General features: G+C 45.0%; 1 protein-coding gene across 1 annotated transcript in view; it reads left to right on the top strand.

Moving 5' to 3' along the window:
• The window catches only part of LOC106602627 (spectrin beta chain, erythrocytic), a 53,534-nt gene that overhangs the window by 10,258 nt on the left and 18,957 nt on the right, over nt 1–24,319 (top strand). The window contains 22 exon segments of the mRNA XM_014195383.3: nt 3,842–4,140; nt 12,275–12,426; nt 12,728–12,814; nt 12,816–12,857; nt 12,859–12,903; nt 14,038–14,141; nt 14,346–14,426; nt 14,798–14,913; nt 15,149–15,261; nt 15,418–15,605; nt 16,056–16,173; nt 16,426–16,584; nt 16,808–17,110; nt 18,238–18,388; nt 18,853–18,992; nt 19,237–19,440; nt 19,598–19,873; nt 20,143–20,393; nt 20,639–20,776; nt 20,921–21,278; nt 21,421–21,615; nt 21,900–22,106. Coding sequence (XP_014050858.1) covers nt 3,981–4,140; nt 12,275–12,426; nt 12,728–12,814; nt 12,816–12,857; nt 12,859–12,903; nt 14,038–14,141; nt 14,346–14,426; nt 14,798–14,913; nt 15,149–15,261; nt 15,418–15,605; nt 16,056–16,173; nt 16,426–16,584; nt 16,808–17,110; nt 18,238–18,388; nt 18,853–18,992; nt 19,237–19,440; nt 19,598–19,873; nt 20,143–20,393; nt 20,639–20,776; nt 20,921–21,278; nt 21,421–21,615; nt 21,900–22,106 — 3,588 coding nt within the window. The 5' untranslated portion in view covers nt 3,842–3,980.

Genomic DNA, 24,319 nt, shown 5'->3' with positions numbered 1-24,319 from the left:
AGAGGAGAGAGGTAATGTGCGTAGTGTAACTGTACCTCCACAATAAAGATGGTACAGTTACACTTCTGAACATGTGAATAGAACTCAAAGCAATAATGCTGGGTTGGGTTGAATCCTTGAGACGCAGTTGAGATACAGTACGTTTCAAGTTTTATTATTAGTCGTATGTACAGGATACACATGGTGTTCGCCGTCCAACGAAATGCTTACTTGCAGGCTCCTTCTCGACAATGCAACAACAATAAGAAATAATCAAAGATAAGAATAGGAACATAAAGTCTGTGTGTTATAACTAACTTTCTCCCAAATCCCCGTTGACATCAGTGTATGATTTATGTGAAGGTTCAAGCTGCACGTGCATAGCTCAAGTCGGGCGCTGGTCACATTGTAAACATAACTGGCTACAATATCTATGATTTGCATTGAATTATGACTCTCTAGTACTAATATCTAGTATTTCTGCACTACAGGAGAACACCACACAAGGACTCCCATATTCATTGGACTGTACAGACACATTCCCACACAATATTTAGCTGACACTCTTATCCAGAGCAAGTCGTTTTATGTGCCTTGCTCAAGGGCACAACAACCGATTTTTTTGCCTAGTCAGCTCAGGGATTCAAACCATTGACCTTTCTGTTACTGTTAGGCTACCTGCCTCCCAGCCACACTAACATTAAACCAGGTGTAGCTAGCAGAAACACACAGACCCACACACCCACATTTACAGTTGAAACGTTGACGGTACAGCATCACAGGAAGGCGGTTTGTGCGGAACATTCATCAAGTTACCCAGTAGAGACAGATACGGGGGTTGCCCTTCCCTTGTGTGGGGTGATAAGAGCGGCACGCTGCACTAAGATAGAGCTATCTTGGTGGCTAACCTTTACCCGCCTTTCCACACACACACACACCCCACTCTGTGACGGTTGGGGGATATGTCGCTGAAAATGGCCACGGCTGATGAGGGATGAGTGAGTTGAGGAGTGAAGGGAACTACTTGTGATTCCTAAATAGCAGCAAAAGGTTGTAAACAAAACAGTATACATTCCTAGGATGTATGTTACAGCATTTCTTCTCTTGACATTTTTGCTTTACATTCAGAACAGTTTGTTGTCTTCCTATAGTCTGCCATCTTTTTGTTTGAAATTGTAGGCATGGACAGGCAGTTTTTTTTTAATACTAAATGCTTACATCATTTAACAGACACTCTTATCCAGAGTTACTTACAGTAGCAATTAGTGTTAAGTGCCTTACTCAAGGGCACGTCGGCAGATTTGTTTCACCTAGTTGGCTCAGGGATTCAACCAAGCAACATTTCAGTTACTGGCCAAACGCTCTTAACCGCTAGACTACTTGCCACCAGTATAGTTTAGTAAGACTTCATGTAGTGGCGATTCCCTATGAAAAGCCACTGGCACAGGAGAGAGCTGTCCATAACACGTCCACAAAAATCAACTTTCCAAACGTTACTCTTTTTGGGTGAAATTCTCATTTATTGGGTATATAAAATATAAATAGCTCCAAAACACATATTCCTATAGAAAAGGTGCAGAGAGAGATGCATTCTATAAGCTATATCTGTGACACAGTAACAACTACATGTGCTCTCCTCTCACCTGTGCTAACACTTCCTGGTCACCTGTGCTACCTATATACACACACTGACCAGTGACCCATGACCCCAACATATAGTGCCCTCTGGTGTACAAAACAAGTAAAAATAACCATTGACAGACAACATATGCACAACACATAAACAGGCCAAACGGCTTCTACACCTCACTATTTTCCCATCTTGACATGCTAATTCTCAACATAGTGGTAGTCTTCTGGGTTCTTTATTTTGTTTTATGCATACACATAATACAACTATCCTACCCACAACATAATACAGCTATCATACACATAATACAACTATCCTACCCACAACATAATACAGATATCATACACATAATACAACTATCCTACCCATAACATAATACAGATATCATAAACATAATACAACTATCCTACCCACAACATAATACAAATATCATACACATAATACAACTATCCTACCCACAACATAATACAGCTATCATACACATAATACAACTATCCTACCCACAACATAATACAGCTATCATACACATAATACAACTATCCTACCCACAACATAATACAGCTATCATACACATAATACAACTATCCTACCCATAACATAATACAGCTATCATACACATAATACAACTATCCTACCCACAACATAATACAGCTATCATACACATAATACAACTATCCTACCCACAACATAATACAGCTATCATACACATAATACAACTATCCTACCCACAACATAATACAGCTATCATACACATAATACAACTATCCTACCCACAACATAATACAGCTATCATACACATAATACAACTATCCTACCCACAACATAATACAGCTATCATACACATAATACAACTATCCTACCCACAACATAATACAGCTATCATACACATAATACAACTATCCTACCCACAACATAATACAGCTATCATACACATAATACAACTATCCTACCCACAACATAATACAGATATCATACACATAATACAACTATCCTACCCACAACATAATACAGCTATCATACACATAATACAACTATCCTACCCACAACATAATACAGCTATCATACACATAATACAACTATCCTACCCACAACATAATACAGATATCATACACATAATACAACTATCCTACCCATAACATAATACAGATATCATAAACATAATACAACTATCCTACCCACAACATAATACAAATATCATACCCATAACATAACACAGATATCATACACATAATACAACTATCCTACCCATAACATAATACAGATATCATACCCATAACATAACACAGATATCATACACATAATACAACTATCCTACCCACAACATAATACAGATATCATACACATAATACAACTATCCTACCCATAACATAATACAGATATCCTACCCACAACATAACACAGATATCATACACATAATACAACTATCCTACCCACAACATAATACAGATATCATACACATAATACAACTATCCTACCCATAACATAATACAGATATCATACACATAATACAACTATCCTACCCACAACATAATACAAATATCATACCCATAACATAACACAGATATAATACACATAATACAACTATCCTACCCATAACATAATACAGATATCATACCCATAACATAACACAGATATCATACACATAATACAACTATCCTACCCATAACATAACACAGATATCATACACATAATACAACTATCCTACCCATAACATAATACAGATATCATACCCATAACATAACACAGATATCATACACATAATACAACCATCCTACCCATAACATAACACAGATATCATACACATAATACAACTATCCTACCCATAACATAATACAGATATCATACCCATAACATAATGCAGCTATCGTACCCATAACATAATACAGCTATCATACCATAACATAATACAACTATCCTACCCATAACATAATACAGATATCATACATACCCATAACATAAAACAGCTATCATACACATAAAACAGCTATCATACCCATAACATAATACAGCTATCACACCCATAACATAATACAGTTATCATACCCAGAACATAATACAGCTATCGTACCCATAATATAATACAGCTATCATACCCATAACATAATACAGCTATCGTACTCATAACATAATTCAGCCATTGACCTTTGATAGAAAACCCTGTCTCCACACGTCTGTGAATCAAAGATGGGAAAAAAATCAATGCTAATAGCTCTTTATTTCTCCTTCTTTCAGACGTCCTGCTGTGTGAGGTCCATTCTACTGTATCTCTCCCTCCTCCACTCCTCCTCCTCCTCCCCTCCCAGAACAGCTGAGGCTGTCCCCGGCCCCCAATTACCTCACCCCAGCCAACGGCCCCCGTCCCACCGCCAAGATGGCTGCTGCCATGACGTCCACCACGGACTTCGACAACGTGGAGATCACTCAGCAGTATAGCCGCATCAACACGCGCTTCGAGCTGCTGGAAGAGGAGCTGGACAATGACAAGAGCTCTGTACGACTGTTTGAGAGGTCACGCATCAAAACCCTAACAGGTGAGTTGGAGCTGGGAGGGCAGACCTAGGGCTCTGATGTGGGCTGGGTTGTGTTATTGGGGTGTTTTTCCCTTATGGGTCGTTCTCTGTCACCTACTGTCTCTTGAAATCAGTTATTATATGAATAAGCCTCTTGGCAGAACGCGATGCCTGGGGATGGTCTAGCTAGCCACTAGCAGCTAGTACCACCGCTTACAGTGCATGTCTGCATGGGACCAAATGCTGGTCCCACCCCTCCTTGTATTTCCATTTCCATCCATATCTCTCATCTATTTCAATGTCTATATTCTGTCCATATAAGAAAACATGAAAGATGGCAGTGGCAGAATACTATCTAGGCTTGTTTGTGCTGTGCAGTATGTTTAATAAGTCTACCTGATAGCTTTGAGCCTTGTATCATCATGTCAGAGTTTGGCTGCCAGCCACACACACTCCCAGCAGAGCAGTTGAGACTTATCATACGTACAGTCTCTCTTAACCCCCCCCCCCCCCCCCACACACACACACATACACACCCCTAAAGTTGCTGGGATCGTTTGCACATTCCCAGAATGCTCCAGTGTGAGTGATGTGGACAGCTGCCCTCCTGTTGTGAGTCCCAAATGGCACCATATTTCCCTATTTGGTCAAAAGTAGTGCACTATATGGAAATAGGGTGCCATTTTGGATACAGGCTCAGCCTTCCCATAGCTTGGATCTCTGGGATATCTGCCTGGGATCGTAATCAGTGACACACCTTTGGGGCCAATAGGTACTCACTCTGAAGGCCTTTTAAATAGTGCCTCCATCTATGGAACAGGGGGAACCATGGGACTGGAGATGCAGAGGTGAGGGGCACATAGCTCTATAGCCACAAACAGTGGTAGGGTCAGTTGATGCCATGGACAAGTGGTTCCACATTATTTACAATTTTTGTTGGTACTTTTGATCCCTTTTTCTCCCCAATTTCGTGATATCCAATTGGTAGTTGCAGTCTTGTCCCATCGCTGCAACTCCCGTACGAACTCGGGAGAGGCGGAGTTCGAGAGCCATGTGCCCTCCAAAACACGACCCCGCCAAGCCGCACTGCTTCTTGACACACTGCTCGCTGAACCCGGAATCCATCCGCACCAATGTGTCGGAGGAAACACCGTCCAACTGGCAACCGTGTCAGCGGGATCGAACCCGGATCTGTAGTGACGCTTCTAGCACTGAGACACAGTGCCTTAGACAGCTGCGGCACTCGGGAGGCCAAACCAATTAGGTTCTACCTGGAACCAAAAATTGTTCTTCAAAGGGTTCTCATATGGCGACAGCCGAAGAACCCTTTTAGCACCTTTTTGTGTAGCTAGCTGGTGTGTTGTGTTACTGCACTGATGTAATGCAATCAGAGTGTCCTGTCACAGACAGAGGGGGGGGGGGGGGGGGGGGGGTGAAAGAGAGAAGGCGAGAGAAAGAGCGAGGGAGGAAGAGAATGAAAGAGAGAGGGGAGGGAGAGAGAGAACGAGGGAGGCAATGGAAAGAGGAGGTAGTAGCTCTTACACATCAGTGTTGATTTTCAGCTTGTGGACAAACCAAGTATGAGCTACATCTACTGTCTGAGCTGTTCATCATGAGATTACACTTACATGACACAACATGTTAGACATGTTAGACCCTACGTCAAACATCGACTCTACATCCAAAGTCATAACCTTCTAAAATTCAGGTTGGGAATGCCTTGTCTGATCCACTTTGATGAAGATGTTCCCCCACTGCCTAAAACATGTAAAACATGTATGATCACTGAGGCATGTGCAAAGGATAAGCCCTCCGTCCTACACGTCCCATTTAGTCGGGGTGTGGGGGGGTGGGGTGGGGGGTGTGGGGGGGTGCACAGCCTTGTCAGGAACACTTGTGTGCAGCCTGGAACATATTGTATGCATGGCTGGTGCGCTGGAGAAAGAACCACTCTGAGCTGAGCTGAGAAGGAGAGCGAGGGAGAGAGAGAGAAAGAGGGAGAGAGAGAGAGAGGGGTGGGAACAGAGTCATACGGAGAGGTAGAGGGAACAGGAGAAGAGGACTGAGTGAGAGAGAGCGAGAGAGAGAAGAGGAGAGAAGTGGAGTGATGCTGAGCTGAGCATCTCTCCCAGCTCCATACTCCAGGTCCTGCAGACTCCCTCCGTTGTTGGGGTCAGGACTCAGGACTCAAGATGAGCAGCCCGTCTCCATGTCTGTTGCGTGCCATCACCCAGCCTCGGCTCCGAGAGGTGAAGATCAGCCTGAAGACCAGGGTGACCCGGGAGACCAACAGGGAGACCTCCACAGACCTCCGATCCAGTGGAGTGGCGCTAGGGAGGGACAGGGACAGTTACAGAGAGGCCACCAGGGACAGAGCCATCACCCCAGGAAGAGAGACCCCGCTCCGGACAACTCTGAGCAGCAGCAGCCGCAGCTGGAGCACCCCACCCATCCACAGAGCCCTGAGGAGGGAAGCTAAGGGCGATGGGAGGACCAGGCGGGAGCCAGAGAACCAGCCTGAGAGGAATGGGACCCTCCGGGTTATACCCAAGACAGGATCTGGAGCACCTCATCCTCTGAGACTGGGTCTGGGTCTCTCCCCCATCTCCTCGTCCTCCTCGTCCTCCTCCACCTGCACCCCCGCCAGACGTCAGCAGCGTCATGCCCCCTCTCTCCCGCGCCCCGCTCCGCCCCCTACCACCTCCTCCTACGCCTCCACCTCTGGCAGGAGTATGAAGAAGGCGAGGTGGCTGAGCTACAGTACCTCCAACATCTGCTTCAGCTCCATCCTGGATGGACGCTTCAGGCAGCTGCAAGGTACCTGGTGTTCAGACTGGTCTAGGGGTGATGGTGTTGGTAGTGGGTTGGACACTAGCTACAAGTTGCTGTTGAGGTCCAGTCTGGGGCTGGGGGTGGTGATGGTAGTCGTGGGTTCACGGCCCACCCTCTCTCATTCCCACCCCTCAGGGTTAGGGTTAAGGTGCAGTGGTGGTGGTGGGGATGGTGGTGGTGGGGATTTGTCCCTCCCACCTCTCACCTCCAACCCCACAGTGGGTAAAAAAAAAGAGAGCACCGTTTCCTTGTGTGCCCTTCCCATCCCTCTCTCTGTGTTTGGGACAGATTGAGGTGGGGGAGGGCTTGATGGCGAGGTCTAGCTTGTGATGCAAGCGAGCATGTGGGTGGTTTGATTGTTCCTGCTGTCGTGTGAGCTGGAGAGTCGGGGGAAAAGTGCTGTGCTTCCGCTGTAGTGGCCCTTTTTTAATGTGTGTGTGTGTGTGTGTGTGTGTGTGTGTGTGTGTGCATTTATTTATTTATTTTCAGGAAGCAGTGGCTATGCCCCAATTGTTCGCTGAGTTTGATCTGAATATTTCATGGAGTAAACTCCTAAAAAGGATATGCCGTGTTTTTCTTTTTTCCCTCTGCCATTCACGGCAGGCCGTTGTTGTAACCGTTCATTCCCATTTCATCCGAGCGGGATTGATTATGTATGATTACGTGTTCACCGAATTGTCTTCTTAGCTGCGCTACCACCCCTTCGTTACACTTGCTACATTCATATTTTACGTGAACTATTTTCACCTGCCGTCACCGTGGCATGACATAACATAAACACTAGCTGTTTTCATATTCATTTGGTTTCTTTTCTCCTGATGAGCTATGGGACTATTCAGAAACTTTATATTTGCCACAGATGACTGTATTGAACATCTATTGAATAATCCCTCCCCCCTCTCTTCCTTTTCTCCTTCTCTCCTAACTGCTAATTTCTCTCTCCGTTATTCGATTTTCAAAGAGAGCTGTTGTCCGTCACTGTGAATTTACGTTAGCTTGTTCTAGCCAGCTCCCTGATGACAGAAACACATTAGGAGGAGGAGAGAGGAGAGGAGGAAGAGAAGAGGACAGGTTGGAAGGAGAAAGAGAGAGACATACTTTCATTTATTCTCTCTGGTATATTTCAACATTTAGCCGACCGCTGCTGTCTAATGGGCTCAGGGGATTCTTATAGAGATGTGAAACTCTTCCAAGTCAGAGTGTTTTGAATATAGCCCCCCCTGGAATTCACCCAAATGCTGATGCACACAACTCTCTTACCCATGATGTAACCTGGTACTCTCTCTCGCTCTCTCTCTCTCTCTCTCTCTCTCTCTCTCGCTCTCTCTGTGTTTCCGTTTATGTCTTCATCATCTCTCCTGCCTCATATTGATTCATGACCTATGCTTTTGTTAGTGTTATGTCTTTCTGTCTTGTCTGTGTGTTATTTCTCTGTTATTCTGTGCTCCGCCAACTGTACTTCATTCTGTCTCTGTTGTGTGTCTTTGTGTATCTGCTAGAGTAACAGTGTCATACATTGTACCTGTCTGCAATGCATTGTTTATTTCTACCTCTACTTTGTCTCTGTCCTCTCACCCTGCTCCTGTTCCAGACTCCTTCAGGCGGCTCCCTGTGTTGAGTTGAAATGATGTCATTTAAAAAAAAAAACTATTTCCCACTGCCCTGGGTAGGTGTTGCTTAGCTGTGCTGGGTGTCTCTCCTACCCCGGTGTCTCTGTCAGTCTGTCCTCTCATCAACCATGCTCCACACCAGACCCAGACTCCTGCAGCACTCTTCCCAACGGACTAAACTGGTCAGGTTGTCAGGTTGTATTCTGGTTATAGAAGGTTATATACGTTTTTTGGGGGGAAACAGAGGTTGAGACAGCAAGGAGAATAATAGAAAAGGTGGACGTGGGGATTGAACCCGGCTTCTGGTGGGAGCATTACTGCTAGACCACGGGCTCCGCAAGGTTTTTGTTAATGTCTTGTTCTGTCTCTGTTTTGACTGCTGCAGATGTGTCGCGTTGTGCTCTGTCTGTTGTTGTGTTGTGTTGTGCACTGTAAAAAAGGTAATTCAGTGTGTAATTGTAAGGCAACCAGCTGCAATAGGAGTGTGAATTTGGGCATATAACTTTAGCTGAACCAACATACATTCTCAAGTTTGAATTGCATGTTCACTCAACCTTACAATTTTAGGTTGCTGTGAACATACAATTCAACTTGAGAATTTATTGTACCTTATTTGCATATTTCCCGGTGAAAAATGAAACTCTTTATGAACTCTTTATGACAATTCAGAGCCATGCAGTGGCTAGCTACACTACAAACATCATTTTACCAGTTTCCCACACAACCTGCATTGAGAATGACTGTCAGGGCATGAAAGAGTGATTAGTGCGAGTGCCTATAAACTGGAACAGCCATCTCAGTAACGAGTGCAAAAAGTCAAACTACTAAGAGATTGGATTAGTTTAGAAAAATATATGTTATTGATTTTTGTGTAGCATAAAATGAATCAACCAATCAATGTACATGCAAAAACACAGGTATTGAAACCAACAATTGTGGAAATCAATACAGCATGCTGAGAAATATGATAGTGATGGGCGTGGTTTGCGTGGTTTTGAGCAAACATACATTTGTCATTTTACTCAACAAGCTTGTTCAAATTCAGCTCACTTCGAGCAGAGTTTGCTGATTCAATGTATTGTAAGGCAACCAGCAGCGATAGGATTGGGAGTTTGCTCAACACTTGGGCATATAGGGTGAACCAACATACAGCGTCGACTTACAAAGGCAAACATAGATTTAAAAACATTGACTCAACAAGATTTTATACATTCAGCTCATTGTGAGCAAAGTTCGTTGAGTGAGCAAACTTTGACACATTAGCTACATTTCTTGTCCTTATGAAGTCCACCCAACTCCCAGAATAACGCTGATTAATCAATTGGTTGGCTTTTTTACAGTGTGTTGTGTTCTCTGGTCTTGTGTTTAGCCGTGGGGCGGTTGCAGAGCCCGCTATAGTCTCTCATGACAGACTTTAAACATTAATATAACAAATGGAGTAGCTAGTCAACACAGTTGATTTAGTTAGGGATTCCAAGTCGAGGTTACATACCAGCTAAACTAATCTCTCGTGGACATCTACGTAAACATAAACCAAGAGTTTAGTTCTGGGTTAACCGAGATTACATACCCGCAGGTAGCACTACCAGTCCTTTCCTCTTTATGTCCTATGGTCTCAGGCTATGCTGGGCAGACTTTGCTGGGCTGACTCTGCTGGGCTGACTTTGCTGGGCTGACTCTGCTGGGCTAGCCACATCCAGAGCTATATAAGGAGGCTAACTGTGGGGAAAACAGCCTGGCTCTGCACTCTTAGAAAAAAAGGGTTCCAAAAGGGTTCTTCGGCTGTCCCCCACAGGGGTAACCCTTTTTGGTTCTACCTTGAACCAAAAGGGTTCTACCTGGAAACAAAAAAGGTTCCTCAAAGGGTTCTCCTATGGGGACAGAGAACACCTTTTATTCTAAGAGTGTGGCTCTCTCTCTGGCTCTGCCTGAGTACAGGGGAAAACCCATCAGCATCAATAAGTCATGTGTCTTGTGGCTGTCGCTCGCTGGAGTCAGAGTGCGGATAGGGCTGGAAATCAGTGGGAAGAAGCAGCATGTGAACCAACATAGTAGTATTTAGTTCATACCTGTACTGATACAGACCTGGCCTGGATGGGAGAAGTGTGGGCTCTGGTCAAAGTAGTGCATTACGTAGGGAATAGGGTGCCATTTGGGACGCACCTTGCGACATTGTTTTGGATGTTTTATTTGTCATGACTTTTTCATTATGGTGGGGGGTAATCCACGTGGATGTTGTGCAGTAGGGTCCTTGTTATTTACCAGGCAAGAAACAGAATGGGACATGGCTCATTTAACAATACTGCCTGGTCTCTTATGTAATATAGGACTATATAACATGGTCAAAGATGACAGATTTGTTACATTTTGACGATGCAGAGAATAGATGTGAGAGCAATGATGACATGTCATTTTGAGAGATTCAAAAGCAAGGACTCTTTTTTTCAAAATGTTCCTATTTTGGTCTCTACAGACCAGGCTTAAAAGCTTACATCTCTTTCTAGTCCCCAACCAGTATCATTTTCTCTCTATCCCCCTTTTCTCTCATTCACCTTTCTCTCTAGCTGCTTGTCCTCCTACTTTCTCCCTCTATCTCAGGGTTACCTCCCTTCCGCTCTCTTAGTGTGTGTTGCTCTCCCTCTCTTCCCATGCCTCCCTCTCTTTCTCTCTCCCTCTCTTCCCATGCCTCCCTCTCTTTCTCTCTCCCTCTCTTCCCATGCCTCCCTCTCTTTCTCTCTCCCTCTCTTCCCATGCCTCACTCTCTATCTCTCTCCCTCTCTTCCCATGCCTCCCTCTCTTTCTCTCTCCCTCTCTTCCCATGCCTCACTCTCTCTCTATCTTCCCTCTTTTCAATATGCCTCCCTCTCTCTTACCTCTCTCTCTTACCTCTCTTTCTCTATCTCCCTCGCTCTCTCTCTGTCTCTCTCCCTCTCTCTCTCTCTGTCTGTCTCCCTCTCTCTCGCTCTGTCTGTCTCCCTCTCTCTCGCTCTGTCTCTCTCTCTGTCTCTGTTCTCCACAGGCTGAGGGCTGAATCATTTATAGTACAAGTCATTAAGGATGCAGTTTTTTGCACTCATATTTGGGACGCGCACGCACACACACACACACACACACACACACACACACACACACACCACACACACACACACACACACACACACACACACACACACACACACACACACACACACACACACACACACACACACACACTATGGTCAAAAGTACTGCACTAAATAGGGAATATGGTGTCATTTGAAACTCTGAAAGTGTGTTGATGGGGACTTTAAAGTGTGACTGTGATCTCCTGCTCTTAACCAGTAGGGAGACACGATGCCACCAGGTGGGTAGTGGTATTCGCTATTCCAACTTACATAACTCACAACAACATTGATGTTCCTACACTCAGAGGCCTTGTGGATTCTAATGTCTGTTCTCACACACTTACTCAGTCAAGCCTTGAGTTTTCCTTCACGCAACTGCCCACACAAACACATGGTTTGTGTCCTGCTACGTTCCATACATGACACGTTCCATAATGTACATCCCCCCTCTGTAAAGGATAAAGCAAGAAGGATAACACTTATTTTACAGTTCAGATTCCACTGGTATAGAGGTGCTTGGGTGAACGAACCCCAACAAAACAAACTCCTAGGTTATTACTGTCTAACCAGGGGGATATCTGACCTAGCTCTCTTTCTGTCTACCTCCAGATGAGCGCGAGGCGGTCCAGAAGAAGACCTTCACTAAATGGGTCAACTCCATCCTGTCGCGGGTCAACTGCCGTATCTCTGACCTCTACCTGGACCTGAGGGATGGACGTATGCTCATCAAATTACTGGAGCTCCTCTCTGAAGAGAAGCTGGTACGTTTGTGTGTGTGTGGACGGTGTGTACGGTATGTGTATTTATGATGTATTGTATGTGTGTTTAGTCTGGGTGCTTTTTTTTGTCCCTGTTATGACATGATCTGATGATGTCCAGATCAGAATGGAAATACTCGTCACAATCTCATTAATCACTTCACTGCACTAAATAGCAACACACTACACGTTTACGTTCTATTCCCCTCTTGCTCTCTCTCCTCTCACGCTCCTCTCTCTCTCTATCTTCTCTCTCCCTTCCTATCTCCTCCCTTCCTCTCCATCTCTCCCTCTCTCCTCCCAGCCCAAGCCCACTAAGGGTCGTATGCGTATCCACTGCCTGGAGAACGTGGACAAGGCCCTGCAGTTCCTCAAGGAGCAGAGGGTCCACCCTGGAGAACATGGGATCACACGACATCGTCGACGGCAACCACCCGCCTCATCCTGGGACTCATCTGGACCATCATCCTCAGATTCCAGGTGAGTTAGGATTCTTCTTCTTCTTCTTCTAGCCAACCACAACAAAAAAACACAGGTTACAAAATGGCCTAAATTTAAACCACCCTCTGCTAGCCTGGTCCCAGATCTGTTTGTTCTGTATTGCCAACTTCTATGTCCAGGTGGCAAGATAGAACAAACTGATTTGGGACCACCAGGCTTGGTGAGTTAGCTAACCACTATAACAACAACACTGGTTACAAAATCAACTAGAACTCAACGTAAACCCCCTCTGGCTGAAGCTGTATACAGTCTGGTTTCAGCCAACAGCTGACATCTGATGCTAGAACTAAAACCACATCCCAAACAAAATATACCGTGTGTTAGATAATTTTATCTGGGAACAGGCTGATACAGTATTTATTTTCAATTTGACAGCCTATTGTTATTTTTAGCTTTGCTAGTTCAAACAATATGCCCTTGTTGCTGCATTATTCACACCTTCAAAAAGGAGGAGAGGGAAAAAGAGGAGGCGACTAGCTAGCCTCTGTCGGCATCCCTACGTAGCATCAGAACAAACGGAGGAGAAGAGAAGCAAAGCGGTGCTAAATTTAGTCTCTGAGGAGCGGTATGTGTCACAGATAAAATCACTGTTCTAATTACTGACAGTGTGTGTGGGAAAAGAGGTGTGTCTGGATGTGTGTGCGTTCGTTCGTTCTGGTGTGTGTGTGTTGGTGGGAAAATAGCTGCGTGTGTATGTGGGTGTACATGCATTTGTGTGCATGTGTGCGTGTGTGTGTGTGTGTGTGTGTGTGTGTGTGTGTGTGTGTGTGTGCTGTTAGTTAGTGGGAAAATAGGAACCTTGATAATTAACAGTTTTAACTAAGGTTACAATTAGTGTAAATTAATACATTACTTGATCAACCTTGTTTTCATAGGTTCATACTGATAAAATATACACTTCGTACTTCAACCTGAAATAGGAAATAGGCAGTGTATGCCTAAACATTCTCCCATTTTCAAATATACAATATGTATACACTACATGCCCAATAACATTTAGGTTTCGTTATGTAGGTCTTGTCTCCTCTACCATGTAAGAACTATCTAGTCTAGTGTCCACTCCGTTGTCGTTACTGTAGTTGACTGTCTGTCCTGCCTGTCCCTGACCTACAGATCCAAGACATTGTGGTGGAGATGGGACAGGCAGACGGGACCCAACGGGAGAGCCGCACAGCCAAGGACGCTCTGCTACTCTGGTGCCAGATGAAGACTGCTGGGTGAGATAAAAAAAAACAACCATGCTCTAACTCACTGAGACATTGGAACCGCAAAATGATCAATGATCAGGGTTGCCTGGAGAGCGCCATCTTGATTAGAGATCCGTTTATCTGATTACGCTGCTAAGTCCTGTAAACTACTGGGATCAGTTTGTGATTGAGGTCAGTCCGTGACATTGACTCTTTCCTCTTGTGTTTCTACAGATATCCGAACGTAAACATCACCAACTTCACCACCAGTTGGAAAGATGGCATTGCGTTCAATGCTCTCATACACAAACACAGGTAAGAAGAGATAAAATGCCGTGTATAATGCCATACCATCTCCGATGGATCTCGCTGCAGGCAAATCTCTCTCTCTCTCTCTCTCTCTCTCTCTCTCTCTCTCTCTCTCTCTCTCTCTCTCTCTCTCTCTCTCTCTCTCTCTCTCTCTCTCTCTCTCTCTCTCTCTCTCTCTCTCTCTCTCTCTCTCTCTCTCTCTCTCTCTCTCTCTCTCTCTCTCTCTCTCTCTCTCTCTCTCTCTCTCTCTCTCTCTCTCTCTCTCTCTCTCTCTCTCTCTCTCTCTCTCTCTCTCTCTCTCTCTCTCTCTCTCTCTCTCTCTCTCTCTCTCTCTCTCTCTCTCTCTCTCTCTCTCTCTCTCTCTCTCTCTCTCTCAGGCCAGACCTGGTGGACTATGGTGGCCTGAAGAAGTCCAACCCAACCCATAACCTCCAGAATGCCTTCAACGTAGCAGAGCAGAAGCTTGGCGTGACCAAACTGTTAGACCCTGAAGGCAAGTGACAATTTCCTGTTCCATCTAGAACTATGGGCCATTTTCCCAGACACAGATTAAACCTAGACCTGGATTAAAAAGCTTAATGGATAATCTCTATTGAAATTGCTTTTTAGTCCAGGACTATGCTTTACCTGTGTTCGGGTAACTGGTAACCTTTATGAGCTGGACTCAAGGCTGAAATAAAAGAGTCCAGTGATCTTCTAGATTTCATGGACTGTCTGTATGTTTGCAGATGTATTCACGGAGAACCCAGATGAGAAGTCCATCATCACATATGTTGTAGCATTCTACCACTACTTCTCCAAGATGAAGGCACTAGCAGTGGAGGGGAAGAGAGTTGGCAAGGTGAGGATGGGATAAATAATGCAGTGTGTGTATGCTTGTGTGTGTGTGTGTGTGTGTGTGTGTGTGTGTGTGTATACATCCGTGCCTGCTTTGTTTCATGTGACAGTATTACACCAAAGCGTTTGGTTAACCTCACCCTCTGTGTCCATCCTCTAGGTGCTAGACCATGCCATAGAGACAGAGAAGATGATTGACAAGTACGAGACCCTATCGTCAGACCTGCTGATATGGATAGAGCAGACCATCATCATCCTGAACAACCGTAAACTGGCCAACTCTCTAACCGGTGTCCAGCAGCAGCTCCAAGCTTTCAACTCCTACCGCACCGTGGAGAAACCACCCAAGTTAGTCATGCCTTAATACTATATGCCCCAACTAGGGTTGCACAAATCCAGTACATTTTCCCCAAAAACATCAAGGTTTTCTAGAAATCCTCCATGAATCCTCCAAATGCGAAACTGGGAATTTGGGGAACATTTCCGCAAATTTGTAACACGAGTTATAGCATGTCTGAGCATTGTTCTCATTGTATATCATCACCCATCTTTTTTTTTAAAGACATCTGGTCAGCAGTGGAGGCTGCTGAAGGGAGGATGGCTCATAATAATGGCTGGAACGCAGCAAATGGAGTGGCATCAAACACATTGAAAACACGTTTGATAACATTCAACTTGTTCCGCTCCAGCCATTACCACAAGCCCGTCTTCCCCAATTAAGGTGCCACCAACTTCCTGTGCTGGTCAACAAGTTCTGGTTCTGACACATTGTTTATTGTTTTGTCTGTGATGTACAAGGTTCCAGGAGAAAGGTTACCTTGAGATGCTGTTGTTCACAATCCAGAGCCGTATGAGAGCCAACAACCAGAGGGTCTACACCCCCAAGGACGGGGCTCTAGTGGCTGATATCAACAGGGTAAGAGACCTGATTTTTCAGTAATACTGAAACAAAGAGTGTAAGTTTAATTTAGTCGGCTGGTTCCGTACTTACTGACGCTATTTTGAGTCTGCCGGGATTCAGGAATGGAGGAGACACATTTAGTAACTTCAGTAATGGGTCATTTATTAATCCACAAAGACACAAGCACAAAGACAGAATAATTACCTATTATAGCAAAATCCTACGGTAGCCCTCCGGCACTTTAAACAACCATGTTGTCCTCTGCAGGCCTGGGAGCGCCTGGAACGGGAGGAGCATGAGAGGGAGCGTGTCCTGAGAGACGAGCTGATTCGTCAGGAGAAGCTGGAGCAGATGGCCAGACGCTTTGACAGGAAAGCTGCCATGAGAGAGACCTGGCTACTGGAGAACCAGAGACTGGTGGCACAGGTAATAATATGTCCACTTGGACAGCACCCCTGCACACATATAGTCCATAACAAAACAGACATGAGCTGAGATAAGGCGACCGAAAATCATTCATTGATATCAGTGGAATAATTGAGTGAAAACTTGCACAGATCTCAAGTCAGAACACCCTCCTGCTCCAAATAGACATACTCAACAGTTTAACCCCTCCACCTCTGAAACATCCCTCACCTTCCCCCTTCAGGACAACTTTGGCTACGACCTGCCGGCGGTGGAAGCGGCGAAAAAGAAGCACGACGCCATCGAGACGGACATCGCTGCCTACGAGGAACGCATCCAGGGCATAGTGGCGATCTCGAAAGAGCTGCAGTCTGAGCGCTACCATGACGCCAAGCGCATCGACGTGCGCAAGGAAAACATCCTGAGGCTAAGGGACTACCTACTGGAACTACTGAATGCTCGCAGGGCACGCCTGGACAAGAACCTCACCCTGCAGAGGATCTTCCAGGAGATGTTGTACATTATCAACTGGATCGATGAGATGAAGGTGGATTATTAATAATAGGGTCATAGAAATGATCTGTCGAAGGTGACTTGCAGAATGTTAGATATTGACAGGGGTATAGAACGTATTGTATTTACTATACCAAGCCCCTGCTGCAATCCAACCTACAACCCTTGTGTTACTTGCTAGCTAACCCACTGAGCCATTGGAACCAGACACAGCATAGGCCAGGGGTCGGCAACAGGTGGTCCGTGGGCCAAAATACCTTTTTGGGACCCCCAAAGTTTTTAGTATATATATATAGAGAGACAGAGAGACAGAGACAGAGAGAGAGAGACAGAGACAGAGTGAGAGAGACAGCGTGAGAGAGAGAGAATGAGAGAGAGAGAATGAGAGAGAAAGAATGAGAGAGAGAGAGAGAGAGAGAGAGAGAGAGAGAGAGAGAGAGAGAGTCAAAGTAAAAAAAAGACTGGAAAATCCCCAGGAATTCAGCCAAATGTGTATAATTTAGGAAATCTGTTCCCAAGTATTGCCACAAATAAAAAAAGAAACATGTCTCAATGTAATCAAGGTATGAAATTATTGTTATTTTCAAATACAATCTCTTTGGGGCTTAGTTTGGGTCAATTTGCAGTGTACAAATTATTATAATGATCCGGCCCCCCGACCATCCGCTCCGACGAAAATTGGCCCGCGACTGAATCTAGTTGCCTACCACTGTCATAGGCCATGTGCAGAATCTATAAATTATGAATCTGAAAAAGCCATGTTTGGTAAAGGTTAGAATCTATATTCATACAGAAGAATATGTTAGCTTTCTCCCTGCTATAGCTATAGATGTAAGATTTTCATTTAATCTCTTTTGTTGCTGAGAATTTTCCTGCACCAGGAAATGCAGATGAGCTTCATGATGTACATAAATTCACTGAAAACCCACACTAACACATGGTTATATTAACAGTATTGCACTTTAGCCTAACCACCTATCAAGCATCATTAAACGTTCACATCCTGTTTCTACAGTAATATTTTGTTGCGACAAAACTACTGGTCAAATTACGCTCCCACATCTGTATGCCAGAACATTCCTTTGCCATGTTTGATCCCTTCCTTACCACCCCCACCCCTTCCTCTCAACCCTGACCCCTGAACCTGTGGTATGTCCCCAGACTCGGCTGCTGTCTCCTGACTTTGGGAAGCACCTGTTGGAGGTGGAGGACCTGCTCCAGAAGCATGCTCTGGTGGAGGCTGACATCGCAGTGCAGGCAGAGAGAGTTCACAATGCCAATGCAGCTGCTCTCAAGTTTGCCAATGGAGACAGTAAGTGCAGTCGACTTTCCTATTCATTTAATTGTCCCTCCTTAGCAAATTGTTTTGGATTGTACATCCCATCTTACAAAAGAGGGTAACACTTTACATTATCCTTTTTGTGTATACCTAGATGTTAAGTGTAATCCAACAGATACCTTCAGGTAAAGTGTAACCCAAAAGATACCTTCATCCGATGATGTAGATGTCGATTAAGGCAGACCTCCACACCTCTCTGATTCAGAGGGGTTGGGTTAAATGTGGAAGACACATTTCAGTTGAATGCATTCAGTTGTATACCTGACTAGTATCCCCCTTTCCTTTTCTTTCCCTTTCTAAAGTGTAACCCAAACGATACCTTCATGTAAAGTGTAACCCAAAAGATACCTTCATGTAAAGTGTTAACCTATAAGATACAGTACATAATCATGCCAAAACGTAGCTCTTGTTTTTAAACCCCCATCCTCACCTCCCAGGCTACAAGCCCTGTGACCCCCAGGTGATTAAGGACCGGGTGCAACACCTAGACCTGTGTTACCAGGAGCTGTGTGCCCTGGCAGTCCAGCGCCGTGCCCGACTGGAGCAGTCACGACGTCTCTGGTACTTCTTCTGGGAGGTATGTAGGCTACAGAGATAGGCAACTGAAAGGTCTTGCCCTTGAGCAAGGCCCTACTACAGGGGCGACGCACTGCGGCGGACCCTGTCCTCCAACCTCTCCGTGGTTGTTTGTATGTGTGTTTCTCAAGGGATTTTTGTGATAATTGACTATAAAATCTATCTTATTTTTTATGATAAAGAAAAATGCACATTTCAGTGTCTCTGTGATAAATGACTATAAAGTATATCTTATTTTATCTTAGATGGCCGAGCTGGAGAGCTGGATCAAGGAGAAGGAGCACATCTTCTCCTCGCTGGACTACGGCAAGGACCTGACCAGTGTGCTGGCTCTGCAGAGCAAACACAGTGCCTTCGAGGACGAGCTGGGGGCTCGCCGTGCCCACTTGCAGGAGATCATGAAGGAAGGAGACAAGATAATCCAGGCTGGACACTTCGACACACCACAAGTAGATTTTTTTTCCCACGTTGACTGTATTTATTTTGTTTGTAACTGTCTATATCATGTGTTTATACATGATATGTCTTTAAATGTATGCACATGGACACAAATACAATGTGCCCATGGGAACAATAAAGTCATTATTTTGTTTATGTTATCTTAAGGTCGAGGATCGCATGGAGGACGTGAGGAGGCAGTGGCAGCAGTTGGAGGAGCTGGCAGCGTTCAGAAGGCAGAATCTCCAGGACACCCAGAGGTTCTTCCAGTTCCAGGGAGACGCTGATGACCTGAAGGCCTGGCTGCTGGATGCCAAGAGGCAGATGACTAGTGATGAAGTGGGTCATGATGAGTATACCACCCAGAGGCTGCTGAAGAGACACAGAGGCCTAAGGGACGACGTCGCCAAGAACGGAGCCACCATTGACGCTCTGACCAAACAGGTAAATAACTGACTGACCAAATGGCTGGTTCTTGCCTATAAACCTGTTTTACTATACTTTATATAGCTTTACAATTAGGATCTACTAGATTATGTTAGCATTATGATTTAACCGCTAGTTGTCATATATGTGTATATTTGTTGATATTCATCCTGATTAATCTTACTGTTTTTAATGCTGTTTTTATCGTAAGGGCTCTGATGATTTCCCCAGATTTCCCCAATGTATTTATTACATATGGCTAATAAACGTGAACTTTTTATGACCAGGCGGCGGCGCTACCCGAGGAGCTGCGTAACACGCCGGACATCCAGAGACGTCTGAAGGAAATCAGAGACCTATACGTGGAGCTGATGTCCCTGTGCGACCTGCGACAGAAGAAGCTGGATGATGCCATGGCCCTGTACATCATCTTCAGCGAGACAGACGCCTGTGAGCTGTGGATGGGCGAGAAGGAGACCTGGCTGGTAGGGCTGGATGTGCCTGAGAAACTAGAGGATTTGGAGGTGGTGCAGAACAGGTACAAACCACAGATATGATGATATGTCATATTGTTGGGGTACCAGCAATGTTAAACAGTACTTTTACATTTGTATAAATCTGACACCAATCACATCTGTATCAGATCTCTGCAAATGTGAGTGTACCAGTATGCTATGCGGGTTATAGTTGGACTGACTGATGGGGGATTGGTCGCTGCTCTGAATGTAACCTGCTCTGGTGCGTACTGTTTGATTTAGTGCTTACTCATTTTTCTTTTCTCAGGTTGAGTATACTTTCTTCAGACATGGCTAACGTCCAGTCACGGGTTGATGATGTCAACAAAGCAGTGAAGCAGCTTGAGGACAGCAGACACCCTCGTACCAAAGAGGTGAAGGAATGCCAGACGAGACTGAATAAGAGGTGAGACTCATGATGATGTGATGTTCATGTGTCGACGTAATGTATACTCATAGCAAGAAGGACATTTCGTCATTATGATCCACAGTCTACTGTACAGTAGCATTAGTATTAACCCTCTGGTCTGTCTCTTCTCTTCTCTTCCAGGTGGGAGGCCTTCAAGGCCATGCTTGAGGAGAGGAAGCGGAAGGTGGACTCTGCTCTCAGCTACCACAACTATGGCCTGGAGTGTGACGAGACAGAGTCCTGGATTCGAGAGAAAACCCGGGTCATCGAATCCACCCAGGAACTGGGCAACGATCTGAACGCTGTCATGACCATCCAGAGGAAACTCTATGGCATGGAGCGCGACCTGGCCGCCATCGGAGACAAGCTCACCTTCCTGCGGAGTGAGGCAGACCAGCTGGCCAAGGATCACCCGGACAACGCTGCAGACATCCTGGCTAGACGAGCCGAGCTGGACGCAGCCTGGGATAACCTGAAGGCCACCCTGAAGGACCGGGAGGTATGCACGTGCATGCGTGCGTGTGCGTGTGCATCTTTGTGCGTGTGTGTCTGGGTCTATGTCTGTGTCGGGAAACAAGCAGAAAACACATTTTTGTTGTGCACTTCTCCATAACAAATGGACTAATAAAGTTGTATTGTAGGACTCTCTGGGAGAGGTGTCCAAGCTGCAGAACTTCCTGCAGGACATGGATGACTTCCAGTCCTGGCTCTTCAAGACCCAGAAGGCTGTGGCGTCCGAGGATATGCCTGAGACTCTTCCCCAAGCAGAGCAGCTGCTGAGCCTCCATGATGCCGTGCATGATGACATGGGCACACACGAGGAGGACTACTACAAGGTTAGTTTCAAGTTGTAAAGTGTAAAGTTTGTTAAGATTGAAAGTAAATTTTACACAAATCCACACCACACAGCTAGAACAGTGGGCATAGTTTTACAAAGAGTTATCAAGGCAGTGACATCCTGTGTGGCTCAGTTAGTAAAATCATGGTGATAGTGATGCCAGGGTCGTGGGTTGGATTCCTGCTGGGGCCACATATACTGAAATGTATACAGTAACTGCACTGTAAGTTGCTTGGATAAAAATGTCTGCTAAGTGGCATATTATGATTACTATTACGTTAGGTGAGGGACATGGGCGTGGCGGTGACCCAGGGCCAGCTGGATGACCCTCAATACCAGGAGTTGGACAAGAGGCTGAAGGGTCTGGACCGTGGCTGGGACGAGCTCCACAAGATGTGGGACAGTAGGAAGGGCTTCCTGGACCAGGGCCTGGGCTTCCAGCAGTTCATGAGGGACGCCAAGCAGGTGGAGACCATCCTCAACAACCAGGTAAGATAAACCAACGTTGTGATACCAGGTTGTTATATTGAAAGAAAGCAATTGTTTTCCTTAACCAGGTTTCCATCCAACCTTTTTATGTGAATAAAGTACAGGCTGTCACAGCCTGATGGAAATAGCACATTTTTCGGTAAACTTTCCAAATGTCGACAAAACAAAATACGCTAGACAACGTGGCATCTTTTGTGTTGGTAAGATTAATTATGTGAGAAATAGCGGTGGAAACACTTTTATGCGCAGGTATTGATAGGGTAGTGCATACGGCCCAGTACATCACTGGGGCCGAGCTCCCTGCCATCCAGGACCTCTACACCAGGCGGTGTCAGAGGAAGGCCCAAAAAATGGTCAATGACTCCAGCCACCCAAGACATAGACTGTTCTCTCTGCTACCACACGGAAAACGGTACCAAACAACAGGACCCTGAATAGCTTCTACCCCCCAAGCCATAAGACTTGTAAACAAGACTGCTAAATACCTGCATTGACCCTTTTTCGTACTAACTCTCTTGCACTGACTCTATGCACACACACTTTACCCACACACTCACACAGTAAGTATTCAGACCCTTTGCTATAAGACTCGAAATTTGAGCTCAGGTGCATCCTGTTTCCATTGATCATCGTTGAGATGTTTCGACAACTTGATTGGAATCCACCTGTGGTAAATTCAATTGATTGGACATGATTTGGAAAGGCACACATCTGTCTATAAAAGGTCCCACAGTTGACAGTGCATGTCAGAGCAAACACCAAGCCATGAGGTCGAAGGAGTTGTCTGTAGAGCTCTGAGACAGGATTGTGTCGAGGCACAGATCTGGGGAAGGGTACTAAAATGTCTGCAGCACTGAAGGTCCACAAGAACATAGTGGCCTCCATCATTCTTAAATGGAAGAAGTTTGGAACCACCAAGACTCTTCCTAGAGCTGGCCGCAATCAGGGGAGAAGGGCCTTGGTCAGGGAGGTGACCAAGAACCCGATGGTCACTCTGACAGAGCTCCAGAGTTCCTCTGTGGAGATTGGAAAACCTTGAAGCATGTTGGCAGCATCATGCTGTGGGGATGTTTTTCAGCGGCAGGGACTTGGAGACTAGTCAGGATCAAGGGAAAGATGAATGGAGCAAAATACAGAGAGATCCTTGATGAAAACTTGCACCAGAGTGCCCAGGACCTCAGACTGGGGCGAAGGTTCCCCTTCCAACAGGACAACGACCCTAAGCACTCAGCCAAGACAATGCAGAAGTGGCTTCAGGACAAGTCTCTGAATGTTCTTGCGTAGCCCAGCCAGAGCCCGGACTTGAACACTATCGAACATCTCTGGGGAGAGCTGAAAATAGCTGTGCAGTAACACTCCCCATCCAACCTGACAGCGCTTGAGAGGATCTGCAGAGAAGAATGGGAGAAACTCCCCAAATACAGGTGTGCCAAGCTAGCAGCTTGACTCGATGTAATCGCTGCCAAAGGCGCTTCAACAAAGTACTGAGTAAAGGGTCTGAATACTTATGTAAATGTGATGTTTAAGTTGTTTATTTTTACGAAATTTGCCAAAATTTCTAAAAACATGTTTTTGTTTTGTCATTATGGGGTATTGTGTGTAGATTGATGCTGGGAAAAAACAATTCAATCCGTTTTGGAATAAGGCTGTAACGTAACAAAATGTGGAAAAAGTAAAGGGGTCTGAATACTTTCCGAATGCGTTGTATAGTCATGTTACTTTTACTCTTTATTTGTATTCGTTATTCACTGTGTATTTATTCCTCGTGTCACTATTTATATTTTTTTATTGTGTCTTTTACTCTGCATTGTTTGAAATGGACCGGTGATTAAGAATTTGATTTGAATTTGAATTTGATTTGAATAACATGGCAAGCGATGCCATGTTGTGTTGTCCTCCCAATACGATTTGGGAAAGCACGCAGTTTATTAGGCTACAGATTAAATACGTTTTGAACTTCACAGGGTGGTGAATGTGCAAGGTGACGATAATACAAAAGTATATGTCATTTAGCAGACGCTTTTATCTTAAGCGACTTACAGTATTATGTGCATATGAGCATGATGCTCCTTTCCAATAAATATCGAGAGTCTTATTCTGGTGACATGATGATCGATGCTTGGTTGCCGTTTGACAAATTTTGTCTATAATAATCTCATCATGTAGGCTATACCCGCATATATAAAAGAAATATGTGACGTAAGTAGAGTTGA

Source organism: Salmo salar, chromosome 01 (genome assembly GCF_965601325.2).
Source record: "Salmo salar chromosome 01, fSalSal1, whole genome shotgun sequence".
NCBI lineage: Eukaryota > Metazoa > Chordata > Actinopteri > Salmoniformes > Salmonidae > Salmo > Salmo salar.
The sequence above is the reverse complement of the archived record's forward strand: the minus strand, read 5'-3'. Positions and strand labels throughout refer to the sequence as shown.